The sequence below is a fragment of the Esox lucius genome, chromosome 5, assembly GCF_011004845.1.
Source record: "Esox lucius isolate fEsoLuc1 chromosome 5, fEsoLuc1.pri, whole genome shotgun sequence".
In the NCBI taxonomy this organism is placed as follows: Eukaryota; Metazoa; Chordata; class Actinopteri; order Esociformes; family Esocidae; genus Esox; species Esox lucius.
The window spans coordinates 6717853-6729059 of record NC_047573.1 but is presented as its reverse complement, the minus strand read 5'-3'; the positions used below and the strand labels follow the sequence as shown (position 1 = coordinate 6729059).

The 11207-nt window shown below is 41.3% G+C and overlaps 1 protein-coding gene across 7 annotated transcripts in view; it reads right to left on the bottom strand.

Moving 5' to 3' along the window:
• LOC105008930 (collagen alpha-1(XIX) chain) overlaps positions 1-11207 on the bottom strand; it is a 156305-nt gene continuing 145098 nt past the window's right edge. For 4 of the 7 annotated variants that reach the window (XM_029119675.2, XM_029119676.2, XM_034292018.1 and 1 more), the window contains 2 exons: positions 3180-3257; positions 1-976 (listed from right to left, as the gene is read on the bottom strand). In XM_029119675.2, coding sequence (XP_028975508.2) covers positions 858-976; positions 3180-3257 — 197 coding nt within the window. In that variant the 3' untranslated portion in view covers positions 1-857. Of the gene's footprint in view, positions 977-3179; positions 3258-9870; positions 10988-11207 lie in introns of those variants that run through there. The other 3 variants (XR_004575728.1, XM_013133880.4, XM_029119679.2) reach the window with 2 other exon arrangements.

Below are 11207 nucleotides of genomic sequence, written 5' to 3'. Positions count from 1 at the left end.
ATACATATATATGTATAATGTATAATACATATACAGTGTACTCACATCAGGTAAAAATAAGTAGATGTTTTCTTTCTAAACAGCCAACTAAGGTTGAACTGCCTGTCAATTCATAATTAAAACGTCTGAGACTGAACGTGTGCATAGCTTTCCCCAACAAACAAGCATCATGAAATCATTAAGAGATTGTTCCCTCGACAGTATTAGAGAGAAACGGCTTCTTTTTACGGTCTCAAAAGACTGAATGTGAAATAATATGGAATGCATCAGGTCACAGCAGGGATTGAGAGAAAACAAGAAATAAATTAAACAGCACTTCAGATCATCATAGCCACAATTATAATAATGGTTTGGGTCACATTTGAAATAAGCCGTCAGTGTAGAGCAACAAAATAATTGAATTTCACTGCTTCTGCTGTAATGGAAAAAACCCAACAGGCAGTTGTGAGCACTCTGGGGTAAAGACTCCCCCAGGTAAATGTTTAGGATCCGTTTCCCCTCCACCAACTTTATCGTTAACTATCATTGGTGAATGGGGGGGTGTGGGGTGGGGGGGCATTACAAAACCGAGCCACTGTACAGGAGTCAGCTTGCCACTGTCGGAGGAGCGTTGTGATAGAAACAGTATGTGCCTCTATGGTTTCCTTTGTGAAGCAAAAACAGAGGTGAGCTGTAGTAACAGACTGCCAGGACCGTACTGTCCTTCGGAAATGAACGGATTGATCGGGCTCCAGAGCTGGGCTCCTGTGCCTGTGGTTGACTGACGTAGAGGAGATGGAGACTGGATGGGAGAGGGGCCCCTGGCCCTCCCTGGGCACTTGCCCTCTGAGGCGGCCCTTATCCTATGACGGGCTCCCCTAACCGTTCTTTCGGGATGGAGCGGTCGGTTGGAGACAATCCCTGGGGTCACACTTGCCCCGTGGCCCCGGGGAACCTGGAGGGCCCGCAGGCCCCTGGATGCCAATTCCTGGTTCACCTGTAGAGGGAAACAGGCTTTGAACACTCAAATCCAATGGTTTCCCCTCTGTGGGCTGGAGTGAAATATGCAGACTTCAGGCAGAAGCAGAGAGGACTGAGACATAGTTATCCTCTATGATGAAACATAATTTGGCACCGCCCCCCTTCCAAATGAATAAAGAACCTACAACTGTTAAAAAGAACATTGAAAACACACACACGCACACTATCAATGAAGATCAAAAATAAAAGTTGATGTTTTGCACCAAAACCCTTTGTGGTGTTGCCCCAGGCAAAACGTAATCTATCTGCGATAGTGTTGACGAAACAGAATACAAGAGATAAAAGTGGATGTTGCGCTTAAAAGGGCCATTCCAGGGAAGATATACTAATTGTTTTGTGTCTTCTTGAAACCTCAGAGTAAAAGAGCAACTCATTATTAGTGGTTATGCTCATTAGTTCAGTTGGCATGCTAATTATGTTTTTTTTTTAAATGAATACATTAAATGGAAATAACTTTTATCCATGGCTACAGCTGACAGTAAGACCTAAACCCTCCAACATAAACATTACTTGATGCCATAAACTTGACATGATGGATATTATGTCAGCTTGTGACAGCTGTTATAAACACACTAATGTCACTAATGTTAGATTCTGTGAACACGCTAACGTCGGCTTGAAGGAGGTTTCCGTTGTTTTCACATTTCCAGCAGGTTTCCAGTCTGTACACCATGGTGGTACGGACTGTGTGTTTAAATAACTTACTATACTAAACACACTGATGCAACGATTGCTTCAATGGCTGTAAGTCTTAGCTTTAATTCCACTGCTTCTTCAAAGCAAGTATGTGTGTGTGAAATGTCAGATGGTTGCCATTCATTTAAGGACTTCCTGGACATGACTGCATTGTCAACCTAGTAGTGACTAAGTTGAGACAGGTGCTCTCAACAACAGCACACACTTTTGCAAACATTCTGCTGTTAGAGGAGCCTGGTTTGTAGCTGAAGATTTTCTGCTGTGTGAACCAGCCAGATAATATTTTTGTCGGAACGCTACAAGGAAGTGCTCATCTTTGAAGTGAGTTTTACTCATTTGCTGAAAAAGGCCCCACAACGCCAAGCCCTCATGTCACGCCTGAACAGCCTTGGGCATCAATGAAGAGTAGCAGCTCTGGTATTCTTGAGTCCGGGCCAAGTTCACAGACTGACAGTACGTGGCCTTCAGATTGTGGGTCCGTCAAAAACCAGCTCAGGTTCAGAGGTCATGGGTAAACTGGTGGTATGGAGAGGGAGGTGCGTTGAATGTACTTTGAAGTAATTTAGTTACTGCCCCTAGCCAGAGCAAATTAAAATATGGAGTGCATCTGATACAGCATTCAGGTGTCCATAGGGGTCCAGAGATTCATGACTGTTCAATTATTTGAATCCTTTGAACTGTAATGTGAGTTGGGGATTCAAAACTGTACATTGCAACGCGTTTGTGTCCCAGGGCTTCCATAGGTGACTAGATGCATTTTGTTTTCCTGGACATTTGAGAAATGTACCAGACACAGCTGACAGAACCATTCATTATTCCTGTAACCTACACAGTAATGTGTACTGTCTGTTTAAAAGTCAGTCAAATAAATAACAAAACAAAGCGATTTATGTACGCCAATGCAATTCATTTGTTCTAGAACTGCAGAAGCATTAATTTGGCCCGGGTTTGCCTCAAAACCAGTGGCTTCACCAGAACAAGGCTTTCGGGGACACTGATGTCTTTTGGGTTAGCCCGGAGTGTTTCGCGAATGGATGTTGGCGTGGCAAGTGTTCTGAAAGACACGCAAAGGGAGACTGTGAGTGCCTCGTATTCAGGCAGCGCACTTGGTTTCAGTTGCACAGGGCTGTTTGTTGTATCAGAGGAGCATGCCTGTGTTTGCCGCACATCTTGGCCTGTTCAAAGTGAACCACTGCCGTTGGGCAATCAAACCTGACCAACACCCTGAGGCCATCTTTATTTCAGAGACAATCCCGTCTCCGCAGGCACACTGAACATCATTGTCAGTTATGCCTAGTTAGAGAACACTCCACTGAAGTCGCTTATGAGGAATTTGGCCAGCTGCCAATCATTTTACAGATTTTTCGTTTTTTTGTATCGGCTAAAAGCCGGCTATAGTCAGCCAATGGGAGCCCTGGCGTGTATGTCTGTGCATGCATGTGTGTGTGAGGTGGAATTCTTACCTGGTGTACCTGCCGGACCAGGGGCCCCTGGTATCCCCAAGCCAAGCTGACCCCTCTCTCCTTTCTGACCTCGGTAGCCTGGAAGGAAACACATCACACTGAGCCTCCGGGCCAGAACAGAATCCAGCCTGGATTCTACCCTGGACACATCTACAGAGTGCAACAGATAGACGGACCTATACCGTGGACACCTGTCTGGGTACGCCCATGGAGGGTAACAGATAGCCCAGCTTATGAATTTTGCTAATTTCTATGGTGATTGTCATGCAAAGCAATGCACTATAAGAGTTGGCTATATAACACAAACAAATCTGCAGATCTTGTACCAGGCTATAGGTGAACAGGATTGGGACAACATATTAGGAGGACAGATCTGGGAGCATGGTTAAGGAGAACAGGGTTTAAGGGTTTAAGAGGAGAGATCAAGGAGCAGGGTTTAAGAGGAGAGAGATGGGAGCAGGGTTTAAGAGGACAAATCTGGGAGCAGGGTTTAGGAGGAGAGATCAGGGAGCAGGGTTTAGGAGGAGAGAGCTGGGAACAGCGTTTAGGAGGAGAGAGATGGGAGCAGGATTTAAGAGGACAAATCTGGGAGCAGGGTTTAGGAGGACAGATCTGAGAGCAGAGTTTAGGAGGAGAGATCAAGGAGCAGGGTTTAGGAGGAGAGAGCTGGGAGCAGAGTATAGGTGGACAGATCTGGGAGCAGGGTTTAGGAGGAGAGAGCTGGGAGCAGAGTTAAGGTGGACAGATCTGGGAGCAGGGTTTAGGAAAACAGAACCAAAAGTTGTGATTAGTTGTATTGGTGTAAATGAACGTGGGTTAACATCAAGTGAGGAATCTCATGCTGACTGAATGAAAACGTAGCCTTTTAATATACACCTAGATCCCACACATATACCGCTGCCCATTTTCTACTGTAAAACAACAACCCAGACAGCTACTACGCTCTATTGTTCAATCTCATCAGCATGCTAGAAGATGGAGCTGGTCCATGCAGTGTCCAGGAGGCCCAACAGGCGATTTCCTCACAGCAACTGTTATCTCTCCTGCGAGCTGAGTACTGTAACTGCTAATGTTTGGTGAATTTAAATGACTAAAAGTTGTAGCTTTGGTGGAGTTATGTAGAAATCAGTTGCTCGGATAGAAATCCAGGCTAATGAAATAGTAATACAATCTGAGTCCCAATTGGCACCCTATATACAAGCTAGTGCACTGCCCTCGACCAGAGCAATGCAGGTCCTGGTCAAAAGTGCACTTCATAGTCAGTAGGTTGCCTTGTGGGACGCAGCCACAGTTTTCGAGCACGCTGTCAGAACATACATCATCGAACCAAGGCTGCTGTCTATGTGTTTGTGTGTGTGTGCATGTTGGAAGTGTGTCGGAAGTCTGTGTGTGTGTGTGTTGGAAGTGTGTCAAATCATGGGGTGGTATGGCACTTCCTGTCAGCGAGAGATCTGCCTGCCTGGATGCAACCAAGAGGCCCTGAATAATTCACAACAGAGCTAAGCTAAGGTGCTGCCAATGTCCTGAATGACACCGTATTCCCTGTATAGTGTACTACCAGAGCCTTGTGGTCAAAAGAAGCTGACAGTGAATTGAATGGGGTAATATTTGGAATGCAAACACGGTTTAAACCAGAAAGAAAGAGTCACACTGAAGGGTAAAACAAAGAGATGAGAGGTGACGAACTATATAAGACGACATCTTCAGAGTAATACCCTATGAAGTTTGTAATGGAGGAATAGAGAGAGAGTGAGAGTGTTTGAATATGAAAACAGCAAGAGACACGTCAGCATTAAACATTAATGAAAGGAACGAAGTTGCCTTTGTGAACCGTCTTTTAGTATTTCAAGACAACGGTGTTGTCCGTTTACAACAAGTAATACAGATAGTGCATCTATTAGCGGTGGTATTGCTGAATCAAACAGGCTACAATTTCAGAACACACTTCAAAAATGCGTTCTGATCAACTGGCGGTGTAATGAATGTTTAAACAAGCAATTCAAATCCCTAAACACGACTAAAAGCCATCCAGCCATTTACACCCTCAAGGGCTGTCTACTTCAAGGCATTTAAAAAAAAAATGGAGAATGAATAACTAGAGTAAACTGAACAGATTATACAATCCTGAATTCTGAACAAACAACAAAAAAAATGCAGTAAAAGCAAGCCCATGCATATTAAGTCGAGCAACGCAAGCCAACCGGCCGAGCAAGCAAAAATAAATTACATCATTCCACATTCTGGCTGGTGTTGTAAGTTAGTACCGTTTCTTTTACTTTCTCATTCAAATTCATAAACAAACTCATACAGTATACAAACGCATTTCTCATACAGACAAGAATCATAATTTGACAAGCACTGGAGGGAATAGAAGAACTGCTCCATAGACCAACTGCATAGCAATATAAAATACACCATAGATCAAATATAATATCAAAACGTGAGATGGGCCAAGGAGACATGGAAATGTTTTCCACAAAGTAATTGAGCCCCAGACCTCAAGAGCTGTCGGTCGGTCGGTCGGAGGCAGGCAAGCAGGCAGGGTCTTCATCCCAAATTACATCCTATCCTCTACATAGTACACTGCCCTTAACAGGGCTCAGTTCAAAAGTAGTGCACACTACAGTGAAGCGGGTGCCATTGGGGATGCATGCAACGTTTTCCCCAAACGGCATGTTAAAGTAAATGAGCCTTAGGTCCAGGGAGGTGGCTGCTTGGACGGTTGGTTGGAGACGGGGGAAACCATCAGGAACACTAACAGAGAGAAGTATCAAGCGGTGTGCACTGTCATTCAGCCAAGCCCAAAGGGGAAAACGGAAATTCTCCGCTGCTGCTTACAAGGCAGAGCAAGTCTCAGAGAGAGAAGGCTTGTGAACGGCCCAAAATGGATCCCTGTGAGGGACTAGACACTGGTAATGAGCCTCCTCTCAAACATGCACTGTGCCTCCAGCATTCACTCGGGGAAGTGGGGTACAGTGGCATTCCGCGGAAAAGAATTGCGCTGTACCTCAAAGCTGCAGTCCCTAATTCGAACGACAAAACGGCGGCTCCAGCACCATCAATTTCTCGGCATGTGGCTGAGAGAAGAGGCTGAAGATTTGTAACCTTTCTCAAATTCATGGATGGAGCCATCGTTGCAAGGACTCACAATTTTTAAAGATATACTGTTATTGTTTACTTGATTGTATCCTTTATTAAATTACCTAAATTATGTATGAATCAGAGATTGTAACTTTAAAGCATGAACACGCTGCATAGTCCTACCAGACAAGTACAGAGATTGTAACTTTAAAGCGTTAACACGCTGCATAACCCTACCGGACAAGTACAGAGATTGTACCTTTAAAGCGTTAACACGCTGCATAATCCTACCGGACAAGTAAAGAGATTGTACCTTTAAAGCGTTAACACGCTGCATAATCCTAGCAGACAAATACAGAGACTGAAGCATTGATGGACCGAGGGGACCGACGTCCAACATTGACAAACTGCATTGTGCTTCCCTGCTTCAATGACCCGACAGACAGCAGCAGACAGAGGCTGAGGTAGACTGTTGTGCAAATTATAGTAATTAACAAAATTGCTTGGCTGCAATAAAGCTGAATACGGTACACCTCAAATTTAAAACGGCCTGAAAGCCAGTTCAACGACTTTATATTCTTTCCTCCCCTCTAATCAGAGACTAATTTAGACCTGGGACACAAGGTGTTTGCAACTATCAGAGACTAGGCAGCAGGGTGCCTGAGTGTTGGGCAAGAAACCCAGATGTTTCTAGACTGAATCCTTGAGCCTGATGTCTCAGGTAAATAAACTGCACCAGGAACACAATGTGGCAGGCCCCCACATCTCTCCAGTTTGGAGAGGTTAGGTTAAAAGGACAGGCAACAATTTCCATTGGACTTTATGTTCATTTAATGACAAAATATGAATTAAAACCGCCAGCAGCCTGGACATCATAGGGCAGGAATTCCCCACTAGACTGAAAACAGTGCTGGATTTACAATGTTTTTCAGAAAGGGATGCAATTAACTATTTTCCTAACTAATGGTTACTGTATTCCCCGAACGCCCTAATGGTAACTGTATTCCCGGAATACCCTAATGGTTACTGTATTCCCTAAATGCCCCTAATTGTTACTGTATTCCTTGAATGCCCTAATGGTTATTGTATTCCTTGAATACCCTAATGGTTACTGTATTGCTTGAATACCTTAATGGTTACTGTATTCCTTGAATACCCTAATGGTAACTATATTCCTTGAATACCCTAATGGTTACTGTACTCTCTGAATGACCTAATGGTTACTGTATTCCTTGAATGACCTAATGGTTACTGTATTCCCTAAATGCCCTAATGGTTACTGTATTCCTTGAATACCCATATGGTTATTGTATTCATTGAATGACCTAATGGTTACTGTATTCCTTGAATACCAATATGGTAATTGTATTCCTTGAATTACCTAATGGTTACTGTATTCTTGAATACCAATATGGTAATTGTATTCCTTGAATTACCTAATGGTTACTGTATTCTTGAATACCCTAATGGGTACTGTATTCCTTGAATACCCTAATGATTACTGTATTCCCTGAATGCCCTAATGGTTACAGTATTAATTGAATGCCCTTGTATTCCTTTAATTGCCACTAGTTAATGTATTCTTTTAATGAACTCTTCTCCCTGTAAACACAACTGATTGAAAGGTTGTCAGGGATGCTTTTATTATTCCTCTCTATAAAATAGAACATTCAAATGATTAGCAATCAAAGACAAAAAATATAGCACTGTTAAATTGTGATATAAAAGAAACAAAATAGATTACAAACCCTTGATGATATGGTAAAGTGCAAAATATATACTACTGTATTAGAATATGGCAAACCCACACAAAACAAATGTGAACATAAAATACGGGTTATGGGTTTCAAATTCAAGAATATGGTATGTATATGGGGAGAAAAGCCAAAACACCATTATAAAATAAAATTAAGCAAAACAAACCAAAACCAAAACACAATGAATACAGCAAGTTAGAAAAGTTTAAAAAGCATTGAAAGAGGTCAATATTAACAGTGACAATGGTAAAAAAAAAAAAAAAAAGTAAGTGAAATATATGGCAGGGATTTTTCTAAAATCTAAGAATGACAAACTGTTATGAAATAAATATAAATATCACAATCCAGCATCCCCATAATCAATAAATGGCAGCAACTGCGCATGGATTCATATCTTTATATCTAGACTCAACAGTTGGGGAGATAATATCCTCAAGTCAAAAAGTGTGCAGAGGGGTTATAACTCCTCATTTTGGCACATTTGAGAGAAAGTCAAATTGAATATTCCAAAGGAGAGCTGCTCTCCAGTGGAGGATGTCCTCGATATAATGAGGAAATATTAGCCCAAAGTCTCTCTCCTTTTCCTCTCTTTTCCTACCTACTCCATCTCCCGCTCTCTTTCACTCTCCCCATTCAAGCGGAATAGAGGAGACTCAAGTCAACAACTGCAGAATTAAAAAGTTGTTGAATTTCTTTCTGATTCACCCCAAGAGATACAAACTTTCTTCTTGATTTTTGCCAACAAATATTTATTAGTAAATCTGCATTTAGATTAGAACCACTTAAAACAATAAACACGACAATCAAGCATAAAAAATAAAACAGGGAAAACAATCAAAGCAAGTGATAAAACATAAATTAAATTATGAGGGTGCTTAATACGATTAGTCTTTCAGACACAGTCGATTCCCCAACATACATTTATTTGGTAGTGAAATTGTAATCATTGAGAGCAGCATATTAGTGTGGCTTTCAAATGTATTCAACCCCTTGGACTTTTTCACATTGTATTGTGTTAAAACATGAAATCAAAATGGATTTAATCAGGAGTTTTGCCATTGATTAACACCAATCTAATTATTAAAAACAACTCTCTTAGAAGTAAAGTAATTTAGATAAATACACGTGTCTCTGGGAGTTGCCACAGTAACATTCCTAACAAAAAACTTCATTATGAAGACAAAGGAACATTCAAATAATTCAAAACCATTTCTGGAATAAGGTCCTATAAAAACCAACAAGAGTAGGATAGAATGTAAGAATATTCCCAAGGCACTGAATAACCTATATGGCAAAACTGTTAATCCATATTTAGAACAGGCCATCCTGAAAAACGGAGTATCCAGGCTGAGCTGGGAGTGGAAAAATAAGCCATGTTTGAAAATAATTCTAGAGTGTGCCAGAAGGTATGTGGGAAACTGAGACCTGGATTGGAAGAAGATTCTATGGTCTGTTGAGACCAAAATATAACTTTTTGGCCACAAAGCTAAGAGCTACGTTTGGCACAAGTCTTAGACCACACATGGCCCTGAGAAAACCATCTCTACTGCAAAGCATGGTGTTGGCTGCATCATGCTATGGGGATGCTTCTCTGTATCAGGGCCTGGAAAGCTTGTGAAGACAGAAGGCAAAATGGATCTAGCCAAGTACAGAGAAATCCTGGAATAAACCTTACTGAAGTCTCAATCCAACTGAGAATATGTGGAAGAAATTGAAAATTGCTGTTCACCAAAGCAATGGACAAACTTTGCTGTGTCCAGATGTGAAAAGCTGGTAGAAACCAATTCAAATACTCATATCCCAGCTAAATATTTACTAAATAATTATTTTATTTTTTGTAATTGTGTATTTGTAATTATATATATATTTTTGACACTTTGTGTTTATCAGTGGCAAAATCTCCTAATTTCCATTTCAGTTTCATGTTGTAACACAGTAAGCTGTGGAAAAGTCCAAGGGGAGGTGAATACATTTGAGAGACACTGTATATTCCCATAGTAAGTAACACTTTCATAGCACTAACGCTGGAAGATAAATAAAAGAAAAACACTTCAACAGAAATAACACTGATAGTAAGAAAAATGCAGGTGAAACACTGTAGTACAACCAACACTGGTAGTAACATAAACATAGGTAAAACACTTTGGAAGAATCAAGAGTAGTAAGATACTGGTAGCAAGAAAAGGATAGGTGAAACATTTTGGTAGAACTAACAGCGGTAGTAAGATAAGCATAGTTGAAAAACGTTGGTAGAACTAACACTGGTAGTAAGATAAGCATAGGGGTAAAACGTTGGTAGAACTAACACTGGTAGTAAGATAAGCATAGGGGAAAAACGTTGGTAGAACAAACACTGGTAGTAAGATAAGCATAGCGCTGTGAGGTAGTTGGAGGCCCATGGTCTGAGAAACAAGGGCCGACACATTCAATAGCATTTCATATGCACTGTCTGTCACAACCCAACATACTAGACTGCCGGAAGAAAATACGCTATACTGAACCAAAAAGGGTTCCATCAATATATTGCATCATAAATATGTCTTGTTAAAAGGAAAATCTCAAAGCAGACATATTCTAGCAATATATTACAGCTCCCAAAATGAGGATGAAAAGCATTACTAGATTCCAGAAGAATGTGTAATACCCTCTAAGACGTAAAGAGGGTTACACTGTAGGCACAGCATGCTGGGTAAATCTTTTTAAATGTCTTACAGAGGTACTAAATGCCACCAGCAAAGCAAATTGTTATTGATGTAGAAGGTTGTTTGTGTGATAGTAGCCCAGAGTTTTAAAAGGATGTCCACTCTCTCCAAACTTATTCCCTTGCTCTTTACTTTCAGTAATTCTTTTTTTTTTTATACAAAGTTTTGTTATTCGTAGAGTGGAGAGCAGTGAGGTATCAATCGTGGTACTCTTTTCTGTCCAAACTGAGATTACTTTCTCTTATTCTCCGTCCAACTCTTCATCTGTCTTCATATCATCCCAATGAAAGAGAGAGAGAGAGAGAGATGGCGTGAGAAAGAAAGAGGGTTGACTGAGCTGTGTATTACCACCACCACACTGCCCTTTTACATCCCTCTGTTTCCACCTGTGCATTTTCTATTGACCCTGAGAATTGTGGCTAGCAGGAAAGTTATCCACCTAAATCTGAACAACACAGCAGTGTCCATTCACATTCATTAATGCAGCC